The sequence below is a fragment of the Prionailurus viverrinus genome, chromosome D1, assembly GCF_022837055.1.
Source record: "Prionailurus viverrinus isolate Anna chromosome D1, UM_Priviv_1.0, whole genome shotgun sequence".
Taxonomy (NCBI): Eukaryota; Metazoa; Chordata; class Mammalia; order Carnivora; family Felidae; genus Prionailurus; species Prionailurus viverrinus.
In genome coordinates, this window is record NC_062570.1 from 67,245,527 (window position 1) to 67,263,059 (window position 17,533).

Genomic DNA, 17,533 nt, shown 5'->3' on the forward strand with positions numbered 1-17,533 from the left:
GCTCTGTGGGAGATAAGCTGCCTATTCTGTGCTCACTTTGGGGAGGAGGAGGCTTTTCCATGCAGCTTCTTGGCTGCCCTCGGCTCAGGAAGATGTGGGAGGACAGGGACAATTATTCCCATTGGGCAGTCCCAAGTGCTGCCTGTTCTTTTATTAGGAGAGGACACAGCTGCCCTTTTTAATGGGCCTGGCATCCCTGTCATGCCCAGGAGGCTGGGGTTCATTTCAGTTAAATTAAAAATATTTACTGAAGTGCTAGCCATGTGCCAGGGTCTGTTCTAGGAAATGGGGATACAGTAGTAAACAAACCAAACATATACTACCTAGGATAAGTAAGTGAAATTATTTTACATAGTGGCAAATGCTAAGGAAACAAAATAAAGCAGGGAAGGAGATATATGATGTCAGGGTAGGTGGGGGTGGGTGGGGTGGTTAGGTTTTAGATAAGATGATGGGGATATCCCTCATTAGAGGGCTAAGGAATGTGACTTTTGAGCTCCTGTGAGCTCAAGAGGTCAAGGGCACTTTACCATCACTCAATCCTGTTTTGCAGACTTCCACCCTCCCCCTCCACCCCAGGAAGACCCTTACTGTCTGGATGATGCTCCCCCCAACCTGGGCTACCTGGTCTGCATGCAGGGGGGCATCCTCTTCGTGTATGATAATAAGAAGATGCTGGAGCGCCAGGAGCCCCACAGCCTACCCTACCCCGACCTGGAGACCTACACAGTGGACATGAGCCACATCTTGGCTCTTATCACGGATGGTCCCACGTAAGCCAGCTTTCCCCGGGTCTGCCTCTCTTTGCATGGGGGTTGTTCTGTAGGAAGGGGCTGGGAAAGGTCAGCTCACCCTTTAACTCTGGGCTTGCCTGCACTTCAATCATACCAGAAAGAGAGTACTTGTCCCCTTCCCCAGTGCTTTGTGGGTTCCTGCAACGATTTTCCATCATAGGCTGGCATGTTCTTAGAGTGGTACTACCTGTCCCTTCTGCATCCTAGATGTGGAGCTTCTGTTTGCTGGTGGCCACCTGTGTACCTGAGAGCGGCTGCTCTCGCTCTCCCCAGGCAGGGCAGTGGCCTTGTGGAGATAGCGCCCAGGGCATTACCACAGGTGGTAGGGGAGAGGTGAAGGCTGTTGCCGCAGGCATTGGTTTTCCCATGTTTCTGGAGGGGAGAGTGCAGGGAGCCTGGGGACTTTGTGCCATGACCCCCAGGATGCTTATGGGCTTGGCTGAGCTAACCTGTCAGGCAGTCAGTCGTCTCCCTGCATTGGGCCCCTCCCTCCTTGGTGAGCACTGCAGCTCATCAGCAGAGGAGGGCCGGTCCCTGAACCTTCAAGTGGCTGTGCTGTGAGTGTCCAGCCAGGACTGGAAAGCTGGGGGAGGGAAAGGGTGCTGGTCATTGCCGAGGGACCTCTCTTGCACTGCCTTTAGGTTTTTTCTGGGAATGGTGTGATGCCAGTTCCCAAGACAGGGAGTGGACCCCTGGTGGGTGGGCAGAGTAGTTCTCTGTCCTCACTGATCTGAAGACAGATCTGGGAGGGGGAAAAGGCAGTTCCCAGCAGGCTTGACTCTGCCTTGTGAGGAGGAACTTTGAGGGGGAGCCTTGGGAGGGAGGGTAGGGGGAGGACCCTGGCTGTTCCAGGAGGTATGTAAACAGTGGCTGTCCTGTCCAGGAGGCTATCCAGGTGAGACCTGCTGGGGAGAGGATTGGGTGGAGATGGCTTTTGAAATCCCTCGTGACTCAGACTCTTCATGCATCCTCTGTGCCGCTCTGGGGCTTGCCTCGGCTGACATGGTGACGTTCCAGGGTCGACAGCTGGTCCTTAAGAATGTCCGAGTGATTGCATGCCATGAGAGCTGCTGTTTATTTGGGGGCCACAAGGAAGCAGGGTGGCATGACTTGTGGTTGAAGGTTCCGTGTGGCTTGAGCACAGGCACATGACCAGACCCCTGGGTTGGTTGTGGGCTGGCAGTTGGCCAGGAGCAGTGAGTTCCCACCCCTGGGGGCCTTTGCTGGCTGGTGGGAGCATCAGTCCATGCAGAGATTTCTGTGCTACTAAACATCCCTACATTCCTAATCTGCCCATGATACAAAACATCCTCTGCTTGTCTTGAGACCTTAGAGTTGAAGGGTCTTCAGGTCTTGGGGTTTGGGGAATGTCATTAGATTACAGGATGCTTCCTCTTTATGCCAAAGGTAGGCAGGTCTTGCCTTATAGTTTGACTGTACTCCTGATCTTCTGGGGAGAAGTGAAACTCTTTAAAGAAGTAAAGGTGGCTGAGGATCAATGGGAAGACATAAGGAAGGAAGGAAGGAAGGAAGGAAGGAAGGAAGGAAGGAAGGGATGAGGAGGGAGACTTTTATTGAGCATCCACTCTGCTCAGAGTTAGGCCCTTCACACACATGAGCCAATTTAACCTCCAGTTCAGTCCTGGGCATTGCCATCTCTGTAGTTGCTCATGGGAAACAGAGGCTTGGGATGAATTACTTAAGCACATAAAGCTAGAAGTCAGAGCACCTGTGTGAGTTTGCAAAGTCAGCTTTCCACTGCCCTGAACTGACTCTCTGCTCATTCCGTGGAATATGTGGAGGTGGTTACACAGGTCAGCTGGGTCTGCAGAAAGCTGGGACCACCACATCCCTCCCTGCTGCATCCTGACCTTGCACCTGAGGGTTGGTCCCCACAGCCACTGGAGGTCTCCAAACTGGAGAGCTCGATGCCACTTCTCCTTAACTGTGGTTTCTCCCCACTTGCAGGAAAACATACTGTCACCGGCGACTAAACTTTCTGGAATCCAAGTTCAGTCTTCATGAGATGTTAAATGAAATGTCTGAGTTCAAAGAGTTGAAGAGTAACCCTCACCGAGACTTCTATAATGTGAGAAAGGTGCGTCAGTGGGCCACTGTTGAGAGCCACCCCTCCCGGTCCCCTTTCCAAACCACTGGGATACCCTGGGTGAGTCTGGGGCTGGACCCCTATGTGGTCTTCCTTGGCCAGAGGAGTGTGATGTGTACATGCAGAAGGAAGACTGGTGAGTTGCCTTCCTTCTCTCAGGCCATGCCTCAGATCATGCTGGGTATGATTCTAGGTGGAAATCTTTGTCCATATCATGTATCTCTTGGAATGTGCCCTCTTCCTTAGAAAATAGGGTATGGTCTGTCTGTTAATTGTCATAAGACTTGAGGTCAGGCTACTTTTAAGGTAGAGGATGTATTACATTCATCACAGAGAGAAAAGGCTGTTATGAACTCTTTGGGCTTGGGAGTTTGTGGTTTTGCTTCCTTCTGGATCAGGTGTATTTATGGAAAAGATCTGATGTGCTCCTGTCTCTGCCACTCCCCTAGGGTGGAGGGGGAGGCTTAGCCTGGGCTCAGGTTCCTGTGGCCTGCAGGGGCTGCAGCTGGGGCAGGTGTGTAGGTTAAATGATCATGGATTCCAGCTTTTCCACTTTCTTCCATTCATGAATATCAGTGCTAAGCATGGGGTATTTGATGTTGAGCAGCGGTTGCTGCCCATCCCCAAGAAGTTCCTAGCCTAGTCCTCTCAGTGTGGTGTTGTGGCAGGGGTGGCTTTCAGGAAGAGTCTAGAACTGAGCTGACTTAAAGAGTGAGTAGGAGTCAGCCTGGAGGGGGGTGGGGTTGGGGGCAAAGGAATGAAAGGGATGGCGTTCCAGGCAGAGGGCACAGCATATGCAAAGACCAAGAGGGAGAGGGTGCTATGAGAGAAGAGACTACGACCAGTGTATGCCACGACAGCAGGTGGTGTGGTGTGACAGGAGCTCAGGTGCTGGGGGAGAGCGTGGTGCTGGGCTGTGGGGAGAGTGTGTTGGCAGAGGTGTATGAGGTTCTGGACCATGCAGGGCCCCTGGGGTTCGCAGAGGAAGCTGGGAAGGGGGAGGGGGCATGGTAGTATTCTGGGACAGGAGCTCATAGGGGAAGGGTGGGGATTAGGCTTTGCCTCATGGCCAAACCTGAGCTGAGTCACAGTGGGGTCCTCATCTCCATTGGGGCCTCTGTCCTAGATGTAACCCCTGAGGACTGCCCCTCTCTGGGGCAAGCTTTGATAAGGGAACCTTGGCTGGGGGTACAGGGAAGATGTGGCTCCTCTGTGGAGCCCAAGCCTTCCTGACCTGATTGGGAACACTCAGCTGTGATGGTTGGAAGGCCTCCTCCAGAGAGGTCCCAAGGTCACTTCTGTTAAGTGAGTTCCCATCCCTGGGGGCCTCCTCTAGGGGGTTCTAAGGTCACTTCTTGCGGTCTGGCATGGACTCCCCTTGGATGGGACCATCCATCCAAGGCTCTTCTCAAGGAAGAGCCTTGAGAATGAGAGGTGACTTCAGCTCATGAGCTGTGAGGCTTATGGAAGTGTCTCAGGGGGTTCCAGGTAGAGGTGACAGCATATGTGAGAAATCACCTACCTGGTACCCTTACCTTTGAGCACTATTTGCTCCTTCTCTAAGAGCCTCAGGTGCTCAGACAGGTAGATGCTCAGGCACCATGCCAGCCCCTCTCAGCCCTGCCTAAATGCACTACACGTACCCAGATGGGTGTCTGAGGAAGCTTCTTGCCCAGCCCAGTGCAGTCCTACCCTCCACATGAGTGCTCTGGGCCTACTTCCTGCTGCCTGGGGCTAAGGTGTCCTTGGTGATTTTACCGGCTGGGACACTGCTTCTGAGGTAGGGCCCCAATGGGTGGGCTCCTGAGCCAACCAGCTGCTCTCTGGCTGTGATGTGGAAGAGGGTCCTAGAGGGGGCCGTGGTTACCTAACCCTAGGGGTCCCCCTCTCAGTCTGAGGCTAAACGTGCTCTCTGGATAGAGATGGCCTTAACCCCTGTGCCGTAATGCAGTGGCCTGTTTTCTGGCACCACAGCGGTCCATAAACATGGGCCCAGATCTGCTCCAAGTCAGGCCTCTGCTTGCCCCTCCCTGCCTCCTGGGTGCTGACTGCTCTATCTTACCTTGGAAACCTCTTCTGTGAGAGAACTGGCTTTCTGAAACCCAGGGTGGCCTGGGAGGGTGGCCTCCATATTTCTAAGGTAGCTATCAGTGTTGTGAGGGCAAACCAGGGCTGTGCTCTGAGGCAGAAGCTGTGCGTGGCCATTGGGTCTGTGTGGGTGGTGTTTGTGAAAGTATCTGCAACATCACAACAGGTCATGTGTCATGACACCACGGGGCCCAACCAGCAGGACTGTGTAACTGAGACATTTGTTGTTTGCTCAGAGTTAAGAACCAGGGCCGAGTGTGTTTACTGCTTAGGAGTTGGGTAAGATTAGTCCTCAATCCACTTTGGTTTACGTGCCATATCAGGCATAGCAAATAGGCTTCATCTTCTGTGCCAGACTTGACCATTTGGCAGTGGCTACTCCCAAAGCATAGTGAAAGTGCTGCAATCAATTAGTGATGTCTGATATGCATGTGGAAATGGCCAGTGTTGGCCAGCCCTGTGTGTAAACTGTACTGTTTGCTTACACCTGGATCTTAGGTGAAAACAAGGAACATGCTGGTGTCTCCTCGTGAATTGAAAACACTGACATCCAACGACAGGCTCTTTTACTTGTTTCTAAAATAATCACCTTGGACATTCTGAAGTTTGGATTGGATGCTTCCTGGATTGTCCAGTTGTTTTCTTCCTTCATCTTGTGACTCGTGGGGATAAGGACAGACTGCACCCCCTGCAGTGTGTCATTGGTATGCTAGAGGACACAAGCAGAAAGCCCAGAATGTGCTCTGTCATGCTGAGGTAGTGGAGTCCAGCTGCGTCCTGCTGAGCTAAGCCAGGCTGACCTCTTGTGCATCCCACATGAGCCCAGCCTATCCCTGAGATGACTGAGCCTTTACAGTGTGCTTTGGGCGATGTTTTAGCTTTTGGTGCTTTGAATTGTTTTATTTCTTTGATGTCTAGTGGTCTTTCTGGTTGGAAGTGGCAAGATTAATGGCAAGAAGGGCCGGGATGAGTCAGTGATGCTGTCAGTGACATGGGCTGGCTCAGACAATATTCACAGAAATTCAACAGATCAAATGTCTGGTTTGGCCTGACTTGGAGATGCCTGGCCAGCTGTGGACAGCATTCTCTGGCCAGAGGTCAGCCGCCTCCTCATCCTGGCCCTGGCAGAGTACCCAGCCGGCTGCAGCAGTAACTGCAGAGCCCATGAGACTGCTGCCTCTCTCCCTGGGGACCTCCCTGAGGCCCCTTGGGCTCATGCAAGGGGCATCAGGATGCCCACTGTGATTTCAGCCATCCCCCAGATTAGCCAGGTCTCTGTTTCCTCAGGGCTGGTGGCTGATGGGAATATTCCAAGAGAAGTCAGTGGGAAGAATGGTACCTTGTGGGGCATTTGGCGGGCCCTTAGGGTTATTTGAGGATGTGGATATCATCATTTGTTCATCCATCCATCCATTGACTCAACAAATGCATCATATTAGGCTCTGGGTGGGCACTGGAGACTTAGATGCATAAGATGAGGTCTCTGTCCTTGAGCACTGTGCTCCCAGTCTAGTGACAGTGTAGATGGGGAATTTGTAGAGTGAACAGCAGAGACACGTACACTAATGGGAGTGTCCATGCTAGCTTTCCTGGTTGGGCAAGGGAAAAACTGGTCAGTGTGCTGAGGGGATCAGGGTTGGCTTCCAGGAGGAGGAGGTTGTTAGAAATTCCCTGTAGGTGGATGAGATTGGTGAGGAGGAAGGAAGACACGCCAGGCAGAGGAGACACATGGGCAAAGTGATGTGGTGCAGAATAGCACAATGCCTCGGGTACCTGTAAGTGGTATGTCATGGCTGGAGCATAGAGCAGGCAGTGGTAAGGTGGGAATTAAGGGTGAAAGTAAGCCTTGAATCCCAGGCTAAGGAGTTTGAGCTTTATCTTGAAGACTTGTGGGCCATTGATGGTTTTGTTAGTTGGGGAATGGCCAGACACATTTTAAAAAGATCTCTGGATGCTATAATGAGGTGAATTGAGCAGCAAAACTAGAGGGAGGACCAGTTTCAAAGCCTAGAGGAGAAAATGTGGGGAGGGGTGTAGATTCAGGCATTGGTAGGGCCATGGATTCTGAGGTTTTGCCGTCCACTTTGAGGGTTGGACACCCCGATTCTTGTGGCCGGGGGAGGTGGCCTGGCTCATGGCTTGTGGGCACCATGTTGCAGGTGGACACGCACATCCACGCAGCTGCCTGCATGAACCAGAAGCACTTGCTGCGCTTTATCAAGCACACGTACAAGACAGAGCCTGACAGGACTGTGGCCGAGAAGCGGGGCCGGAAGATCACCCTGCGGCAGGTGTTCGACAGCTTGCACATGGACCCATATGATCTCACTGTCGATTCACTGGATGTCCATGCGGTGAGTGAGGTTCTGCCCTAGTGCCTCAAGCCATCCTGGTTGGGGACTCAACCTGCTGGAAGGAAGCCATGGTTGTGCCTGGAGAGAGACTGGCGGTGTAAGCAGCTCTTTCTCTTCTAGCCATAGGAGATATAAGAGGTAGTTTGGCCTCAGGGAATAGCAGGGCCATGGGGTCGGAAAAAAGAGTGTGACTGGAGTCAGACAGGTCCCCCTTCTAATTCTCCTTCTGCCAGTTAGGAGTTGTGTGCCCTTAAGCAGGTCACTTAAGCTTTCATTTCCTTGTTTATGAAATGGTGAATGCCATGTGCCTTGTTGATATTACGAAGTTATTAACATTCTAAATGATGGTGCAGCTGCTATAGAAGACAGTGTGGAGTTTCCTCAAAAAGATAAATGCAGAATTACTATTATATTCCAGCAATTCCACTTCTAGGAATATACCCAAAAGAATTGAAAGCAGGGACTAAAACAGATACTTGCACACCAGAGCTTATATAGCAGCACTATTCACAACAACCAGTAGGTGGAAATGACCCAAGTGTCCATCAGTAGATGAATGGATAAACAAGATGTGGTAGATACACACAATGGAATATTCTGCAGTCCTAAAAAGGAATGAAGTACTGATACCTGCTACAGCACGGGTGAACCTCAAAAACATGCTAAGTCAGAAAAGCCAGACACAAAAGGACAGTGGAATGAGGTATGTGGAATAGGCAAATTCATAGAGAGAGAGGGGTGGTTACCAGGGGCAACCAGGAGGAAGGGGTCATGGGGAGTTATTGTTTAATGGGTATAAAGTTTTAGTTTTACAAGATAGAGAGTTGAACTGCACACTTAAAAAACGGTTAAGATGATAAATTTTGTGTTATGTATATTTTACCACAATAAAAAAATCTTAGTAAAGCAAATAAAACACTGAATGAAGTAATGTGGAGAAAGTGCCTGATGAAGTCGAAGCAGTAATAGACACCCTTTATTACTGATTGGTTAGTAGTCTGGTGTTTTCTGCTCACTCAGCCAGTGATGCTCCTAGCCGTGGTTTCTTGGAGCACGAGATGCCTTGATCCTTCACAGAGGGCCTCAGTACAGGACCCCGGGGCTGACTGAGTGAAGAGACACATCCTGGCCCCAGGACTTTCCAAGATTTCATGCAAGAGCTGACATAGAAGATAGCCATCAGCATGGCTGCACATAAGACCCCCTTGTAAAGGCCTGGAGAGAGAAATGTGTATGGTGGCTACAGAACAATGTGGTGATCTGTCTGGTGGTCTCCTCTCTCCAGGGCCGGCAGACATTCCATCGCTTTGACAAGTTCAACTCCAAATACAACCCTGTGGGGGCCAGTGAGCTGCGTGACCTATATTTGAAAACTGAAAACTACCTGGGAGGAGAGTACTTTGCTCGGATGGTCAAGGCGAGTGAGCCCTAGGCCTCTCCCAGCCCTCTTCCGATACCTGACAGCATCTACCTGCAGAGGGTGGGGGCGCTGCATAGCCTTCTGTTTTCCCCTCCCCGAATCCCCATCAGTCCACCATCCAGCTCAGGCAAGGCACAGGCACCCAGGAGCCCTGTGCAGTGGCCCAGGCTGCCAGCTCCCGAGCATGGGCACACTGGTGCTGCAGGTGCTGAATGCACGCCAGAGGAAGGGAGGGTATCCACCAGTGCTCACAGCAGCCAGGCTCACTGCCCTGTCTGCAGTCTGGATTTGGGGCAGCATAGCTCCATTTGGAGGGGCTTCTGCTGCCTGGCCTGGTTAGACATGTGACTGTGCAGACCACAGCCTTACCCTCCCCCAGGAAGGAGCCTCTACTGAGGTGGAAGAGTAGTTACATGGCATCGAGAGGATGTAGATCAGGCCTTCGCAGCCTGGGAGCAGGTGGAGAGGGAGCTGCAGGATCCAGCAGCTGGGGTGCTCTTGGGCTGACCTGAGCTCTTCTTGGTGCTAGGAGGTGGCCAGGGAGCTGGAGGAGAGCAAGTACCAGTACTCAGAGCCACGGTTGTCCATCTATGGCCGCAATCCCAAGGAGTGGCCCAAACTGGCCCGCTGGTTCATCCAGCACAAGGTCTACTCACCCAACATGCGCTGGATCATCCAGGTGCCCCGGATCTAGTAAGTGAGGTGGCCTGCTGTCTGCCCATGCCCTCTGGGGACACAGCCTGTCCCTCATGGGCTGCTGAGTCTGTACTATTGCTGGTGGGGCCGGTTCTGGTGCCAGCGTGGGCCTTTCCTCCCTAGGGATTTTCCCATAGTGCGGGGGTGGTTGGCAAAGTTGTCCTTGTGACACTTAAACTCATTCTTTGAAGAACAAGCCCATGCAAAACCTAGCAGGAACTACTACCCATCTTTTCAATGGGGTTTGAGGGTGGATTATCCTTTTGCGTGAGCCCCTGGGTATGAGTAACTTGATGGTGGCGTTGCTGGCACTGGATTTCCATGGCTAGGACTCAGATGACCACTGTCCTCTTCCATCTGGCCAATGTGGGGCTCATGGTCCCTGCGTGGGCTGGGATATGTGGTTTAAGGGAACTCAACTCAGTGGAGGAGAAATTTGAGAACCAAGAAATTTGAGAACTCATCTCTCAGACCTTTGGTCAGCCTGAATCCCAGCACCCCACTCCAGCATGGCCTCTAGCTTGGAAAAGCTCTCTGATGGGCATGGGTGGGCGTTGACCAATGCCTAGCATTGCAGAACTTGCTGGGAGTTGGAGAGGAGGGGAAGGACCTGTGTTCAAGCCACATCTCTGACTCTACTCTGGGTGTTTAGATGGAAACACAAGTGGCCTGAGGAAGCGATGGGGTTGCTCTCCCACAGACCAATAGGGCTGGTAGGTTCACTTTAATCAGCAAGTCTCTGCTTCCCCCCAGTGACATATTTAGGTCAAAGAAGCTGCTGCCAAGCTTTGGGAAGATGCTGGAGAATATCTTCCTGCCCCTTTTTGAGGCCACAATCAACCCCCAGGATCACCGAGAGCTTCATCTTTTCCTCAAATATGTAAGTGTGGGTGGTGCTTCAGGTGATGTGCCCAGTGGTGAAGGGAAGAGAAAATTCCAAGTGGGTTGGGTCAGGCTTCCCTTCTCAGATCCTGTCACTCTGTGCCCCAGGCACGGGTGGCCGATCCCAAGAAACTGAATTTCCAAAATAATGAGTTTGCTCCGGGTAGGGGAAGTCCCCTTCTCCTCAGGGGCAGCCCTGGGATGTGGCTGGGGTGCCAGGAAGACAGCAGTGGGGAAAGACTGAAGAGTCAGTTACTGGCTGGGTGGTGCTGGAAAGACTGGATTCTGTCCCCAGAAGCGCCCAGCAGCACCCCCAGGTCTTTAGAAATGCAGACAATCAGTGCTCTTGCTTTTACCTCATAACAACGGTCCTCACGTCTTGTCTGGTTGAGTACACAAGCCCGACAACATGCATTTATCTGGCTAGTTATGGGAGAGGGGACGAAGGGATAGAGAAGTTAACCAGAAAGGGTATAAGTGGGGCAGGACCTGATCCCTCCCTCTGGGTTCCCAGAATGGAGATGGCTGTAGACAGTGAGAAGCAAGTTCAGTACCCCATGGAGGTTCTTGGGGTCTGACAGGGAGGGAGGCAGGGAAGGTTCTGGAGAGCTGGGGGCATGGGAAGGGGTGATGGGGTCTCTGTGTGTGTGTGTGTAGAGGGCTGCTAGGAAATGTTTGGGCAGGCTGAAGGAAGTCATTGAATTTATGTTTTAGACAAACACCATGCTGGCTGTTGTATGGAGAAAGGCCGGGAACAGACGGTAGCTAAAGGTGGGGAGAAAGGGGCAAGATGAGAGCCAGGGGGCCTGCTCCAGCAGTAGAGACAGATGCCGGGGACTTGCACCAGCAGAACAGCTCACGGTTATTGAGTGTTTGCTGCCTGCCCAGTGATCCACACCATGACATGGTTTTGCTTCAGCTTCATGATTACCTGACTCCACATCATTTTGTTGGTGTTCATGCTGGGCAGAATTATTACATGCTTGCTGTATGAAGCGCCGTTAATGCTTCCACGGATTGTCTCATTTAATTCAGCCCAGTGAAGCTACTTGCTCCAATTTACATATGAGGAAATCACATGAGGCTCAAAAGTGGTAGAACTGGAATTCATATCCAGGTGTCTGATTCCCCAGCAGGTGTTATTACCCTCATGCTGTAGTGCCTCCCAAGTAGGAAAAGTGAGGCATATGCAGATGGCAGGCCAGGGCTTCTGGGCATGCGGTGGGCATGGTTGTAGCATCGACAGGACCTGGGCAAAGCCTGAAGGTGAGCCCGAGGGAAGAATCTAGGGTGCCTCCCCAGTGCCTGGTTTTGTGGGAGAGTGGACCCTGTGCCTTCAGAGGTCACTACAAGTGGGGGAAAAGCACGCTTGGGGAGGAGGAGGAGTTGGGGATTGGACATATTTTGTGCTTGAGGCCCTCCATCTGTTGAATACAAAGCTGAGAAGAGGGACTGGTGTTACCTCCATGTCAGGCCCTGGAGAGTTCAGGTAAGGCACAGGGCTAGTGAGTACAGAGCAGGGCTCAAGGGCCTCCCTGGCCCCCAGACCCATCCAGGCCATGCTGGGAGCTGTGGTGGCAGCCATGTCATTGCTTTTGATACGTGTTTCTATGACAGGGAAGATTCCGCAAAGACCCTCATGGTCCCTTGCTCCTCTGGGCACCTACTGCCCATATAGGAATGGCAGAGGCTGACAGACCTGGCCAGGACTCCCCAGTTTGGGCCAGTTGTGGAGCAAGGTGGAGTCATTCAGAGGCTCCTTCCAAAGTGCTGTTGCGGCTGAGTAAAAGTGGGGGAGATGCGTTAGCAGAACTGCTCCTTTGTGCTGGCCGAGAGGCTGTATCTTCTGTAGGTACATGTTTGGTCAGGGGCTGGGAGCAGGTGACCAGGCAGCCAGTGACCAGGGTGGTGCCCCCAGAGGCAAAATTTGGGTCTCAGCTGAGGTGCAGCTACTGTGGAAAGACAGGAAGCTCAGAGGGAAGTTCCCAGGGAGGAGTTGGGGGGCAGAGCACCTCCCTCCTGGGAACCACAGCTTACCCTCCAAGGGGCCCTCCTGGATGGGGCCCACCTTGACCTGTTTGTGAGGCACTGAGACTGGTCTCCTGTGGCCTCACCTGGTACATCCCAGGGGCATCCTCCACTCACAGCCCCAGAGACCAGACCCAGAGTCCATTTAGGTTCAGAGACTGGTTGTCTTGCGTGGGCAAGCTCCCTAAGCGTTTTGGGTCTGGTTTGTTCATAGTCAAGCCCTCCCTCACAGGATGGCTCTGAGTGTTATATTAGCTGATGTGTGGTAAGTGCATAGGGCCTGCCATATAGTTGGCCTGTCCCATTCCCCCTCACAGCTGTTGTCACTCCTGCTGATGGCAATTTCTGCTAGCTACCCTGCAGTGTTGGCCTTCTCCTTGGCACAGCAGAGGGATGGGTGGTGGGTGTGGCTGGTCCAATCTGAGTTTACCCTCTTACCATCACCACTACCACACTAGGGCTTTGCACTCTCCAGTCTGGCCTTCTGGCTACTTTTAGAAGCCACAGAGGGACAGGTTATGGCATCGTCCCCACTTCCGATCCCTGGGAGGAATGTGGCCTCAGTTAGGCTATGGGGTCCCCAGCTGACGGATGAACCTGGGAGGCTTGGCCCCCAAGGCCTTTGGCAGCTCATCTGCCTCAGCTTGATGCAGGACCCCTCCTCCTGCCCAGGTGACAGGGTTTGACAGCGTGGATGATGAATCCAAGCACAGCGACCACATGTTCTCAGACAAGAGCCCCAACCCAGACATCTGGACCAGTGAGCAGAACCCGCCCTACAGCTACTACCTGTACTACATGTATGCCAACATCATGGTGCTCAACAACCTCCGCAGGTGGGTGAGCCCAGCCCCTGCACACACGTCTGTGTGCCCTCACACCTCACACCCGGGGTCATGCCCCAGCACACAACACAGGTCACAGTATTCACAGAGCCATGCACACATGCAGGCATGCTGCTATGCCGCAGACATGATCGTACAACACAGCCAGACTTTATGCCCGTACACACACGTGTGCATACATATACCCACCAAGAGCTATGCATGTATCTGTTCATCCCTGATATGATACAGACATGGGACATGCCAACACACACGCATGTTCTTTCCACCGCACCAACAGTGTGCACACATGCATCTATCCATGCAACCGATTATTGTATGTGACAGGCACTGTCCCAGGCACTAGACATCTAACAGAGAACAAAGTAGACTAAATCCACGCCCTCGTGGAGCTCACATCACTATCTTATCTGCACAGGCTCCCACCAGTGCTCACACACACAGGGCACGTAAGGCGGGAGTTGGGTGCCCAGAGCAGCAGACACTGAGCTGTTCATCCCCACCCCCTTGCAGGTCTAGCCTCCCTCCTGCCCCTGCTGGGCCATGGGGCCTCTCTAGCTCAGCCTAAGCCAGTGCAGCCTGTGGAGGTTTCGGATGGACCATGATTGACAGGAGATGGCCTGGTGTTGGGGTGGGGCAGTCCAGGCTGAGCTGCTGGAGGGAGGGGCTTAAGTTCTAGCTCTAGCTGACCTGCCCAGGGGTTTTGAATGCCTGACTCCACCCTCTGGGTTTGCCCATTTTTATGACAAAGTGGTTGGACTCCATGGTTTCACATGGCCTTTGCTGCTCTGAAGGTCTGTGAATCTAGGCTACAAGACGTGGTAAAGAGGGGAAGGTCAGTAGTGGACGGGGACACAGCAAGTTCTCTTTGTACCACTAGGTCCCCTTTCTGTTCCCCAGAGATGGCATCTTTTGGTTCTGAAGATCACTGGACCTGGCTCTCTGTACTCTGGAGGGTGGGGTGGTAGTTTCCAGAGTGCCCTGTGTCAGCTGTGTTGACTCTCCCATGGGTGACTGTCTTCCCTGGAGTAGGTCCTGAGCTAGGAGTACACGCCCCAGGCCTGTGCGGCCCTACGTACAGTGGACTAGGGGTCCTTACTGACTAAGAGCCTCACTTCTGCAGGGAACGAGGCCTGAGCACTTTCTTGTTCCGGCCTCACTGTGGAGAGTCTGGCTCCATCACCCACCTGGTGTCTGCGTTCCTGACTGCTGACAACATTTCCCATGGGCTACTCCTCAAGAAGGTAACCAGACCACTCACGGAAACCTGCCCTGCAATGATGGTCCTGCCATGGGCTCCCCTGGGGAGGAGTGGGATCGCTTGGGCTCCTGTCTGCCCTCTGGGAGGCTCTGGCCAGTGATGTTAAAAGGCTGGCGCCTTTTTCTGGGTTGGGCTGTCTGTAGTCATCTTGGTTTCATATTTATCATATTTAATTATGAAAAGAATATAATCAAACATATTGCAATTTGGATCTTCCAAAAGATGGAGAAATGGAAAAAACAAACATTATTGCTATTACTTTAAAAGAAATAGCCATTATTAGCTTTTTCGGATTTCTAATTCTCATCTTTTTTTTTTTTTTTTACCAGAGCAGATTTCTAATGTGCTTATTATGAGCACAGATTTTTTTTGTTTGTTTGTTTTGGTTCTACTTTGTCCTTTAACTTTATATAACAAGCATTTTTCTGTGCTGCAACATTTATGCTCTTCATCCTAAAGGCTGTTGGAAGGATGGCCCACCACTTGGATGGTCTATAATTGATTCAGCTAGTCTCTGATTATTCGACAGAGTCTATCAAATTTTTGCTTGTGTAAATAATAACAACCACGAACTCTGCCCATTTGGTCTTCTCCATATTTTGGATCACTTCCATAAGAAAGATGTTTGCTCAAGCTCCTCTGGTGCCTCTTGTGTCCTGGGGAGGTCTAATTGTGTGTCACAATTCCGTGGGCGGAGGGTGTTACATCAGAAAACCACTCTAGCCCAGTCAGGTCTGCCCCTTCCCATCTCCGAGGAGGAGCCAGAGCGTTTAGACTCATCCTGGGTGTTTGTGGTCAAAGCAACATAACAAAAGCCCAGCATCTCCTGGGCTGACCCACTGGGGGCAGTACCTGGGGGAGGGGAGCAGAGTATGTAGCCTGGGGTCAGTTTGGGGCCTTGTAACTGCCTTCTTGCCCTGAGCTGTGCCTTGTCTGGAGCCAAGAGGGCGAGCTCCCAACGGTAGGTGGAGGGCAGCCCAGGAGGAGAGGGGCATGTGATGTATCAGATGAACATGGAGGTGGGGAAGGGGAGGTGGGGATCTGGGTCTGTTGGCTTCAGGGAGCTCTGTTACACAGACACTAGCCAGACCTGGTTTCCACTGATGAATGCTCCTTCCCTCCCTTCTCTGGCGCTTGTCACCTGAGTTTGGTGGTTCTTTTGCAGAGTCCGGTGTTGCAGTATCTCTACTACCTTGCTCAGATCCCCATTGCCATGTCTCCTCTTAGCAACAACAGTCTGTTCCTTGAATATTCCAAAAACCCTCTGAGGGAATTCCTGCACAAGGGACTCCATGTTTCTCTCTCCACTGATGACCCCATGCAGTTCCACTATACAAAGGTGAGGATGTTAGGTGCCCCAGCCAGCCCTGGTCTGCCCTCCCAACTGCACACACTGGAGCAACACTCAGTTCTGCTTTTGGGGTGGGGTTGGTGCCCAGTGAAGGCAAGAGATAAGCTCCTGGGGAGCAAAAAGTGTTTCTCCCAGGAGCCCTGTCTTTGGACCCTCCTTGAACCCATGAAGGCACAATTTTATTTTTTTGCCTTCTCCATTTTCCCTTTCTTTGGCATTTACTATCTCCATGATGTTGGTAAAGTTACTTGATCTCTATCTTATTCTTCATCTGTAAAATAGGGATGAAATTGTCTCTATGTCTACCTCTCCTTTATTGTGAGGATCTATTAAGATAATGAACCAGAGTCTAACAGTGTCTGAATATAGCATGTATTCAAAATGTTAGTTAACATTTTAATACTATTATTATTATTATTAATTATTATTATTCTACTCTGGATCTGTAGGGCCAGGAAAGAGGAAGGGAAAGGCAATATCATGCATGGGGACCAGCCATTGATTAGTAAAAATAGAAGTGCCCGAGTCGTCTAGGACAGGCTCTCCAAGTTTTTGGTCTCAGGACCCCTTTATAAGCTTTAAGAATTAAAGGCCCTCAGAAAGCTGTTGATTACATAAGCTATATCTAGTGATATTTAAGTGTGTTAGAAACTAATTTGAAATTGAAAAATATTAACTCATTTAAAACTAACATTAACAAGGTTGTGTGTGTCTGGGGGTAGCTCAGTTGGTTAAGCATCTAACTCTTGATTTCAGCTCAGACCATGGTCTCACCATTCGTGGGATTGAGCCCTGCATTGGGCTCTGCACAGTGTGGAGCCTGCTTGGGATTCTCTCTCTCTCTCTCTCTCTCTCTCTCTCTCTCTCTCTCTGCCCCTCCCCTGCTCATTCTTCGTCTCCCAAAATAAATACATACTTAAAAAGTAACATTAACAAACCTACCAAATGTTAACATAAATAGCCATTTTTATGGAAACTAGTCATATTGTCCAAAAGCAAAAAAAAAAAAAAAAAATGGCATCAAGAATGGCATTATTTTACATTTTTGCAAATCCCCTTAATGTCTGGTTTAATAGAAGACAGCAGGATTCTTACATCTGCATCTGCATTCAATCGGTTGTGATGCCTTGTTTTTTTATCAAAGTATATGAAGAAAATCTTGCCTCACAAAGGTACATAGTTGGAAGAGGGATGACCTTTCAAAAGGCCTTCAGGACCTTGGATCACATTTTGAGAACTGCTGCTCTAGGTTACAGAGGCAGTGGGGGTGTCCGAGCAGTAATGGGAGAGCTTATGATCGATGGTAGACATTTCACATCCTAGGAGATAAGGCAGAAAGCACAGCTCAAACCCAAATCCCTTTGGGATTACTGTCTCACTACTTGGTCATTTCTCATTCTTATTTAACGTTCCAGCTTTGCTCTTAATACTTTATTCAGATTCACTTTTATTTTGGGGCAATCTTAAGAAAGTGATGTGAAATAAAAAGCAAAGCTACAGAGCAGGTAGTAAACATGTACACGCCCAGGGTGATTGTTTCAGTGGAACAGAGGCTGGCATCCGCATGACTTGACACAGGGCTTCAAACGTGCTGGCCAACAAATCAACGTGTAGGGGTTCTTTGACATATCTCTCTTTGGAAACCTGAGAATTCACCAAAGATGATCTTACGAGTTCATAATTTAAGGGGGTGGGAATGTCTGGTTT

General features: G+C 51.0%; 1 protein-coding gene across 8 annotated transcripts in view; it reads left to right on the forward strand.

Annotated features, from left to right (window-relative positions):
• AMPD3 (adenosine monophosphate deaminase 3) overlaps window positions 1–17,533 on the forward strand; it is a 60,283-nt gene that overhangs the window by 39,621 nt on the left and 3,129 nt on the right. For all 8 annotated transcript variants that reach the window (XM_047877631.1, XM_047877637.1, XM_047877635.1 and 5 more), the window contains 9 exons: window positions 554–773; window positions 2,763–2,892; window positions 7,149–7,343; window positions 8,629–8,760; window positions 9,293–9,456; window positions 10,213–10,339; window positions 13,042–13,205; window positions 14,338–14,458; window positions 15,641–15,814. In XM_047877631.1, coding sequence (XP_047733587.1) covers window positions 554–773; window positions 2,763–2,892; window positions 7,149–7,343; window positions 8,629–8,760; window positions 9,293–9,456; window positions 10,213–10,339; window positions 13,042–13,205; window positions 14,338–14,458; window positions 15,641–15,814 — 1,427 coding nt within the window. The remainder of the gene's footprint in view (window positions 1–553; window positions 774–2,762; window positions 2,893–7,148; window positions 7,344–8,628; window positions 8,761–9,292; window positions 9,457–10,212; window positions 10,340–13,041; window positions 13,206–14,337; window positions 14,459–15,640; window positions 15,815–17,533) is intronic.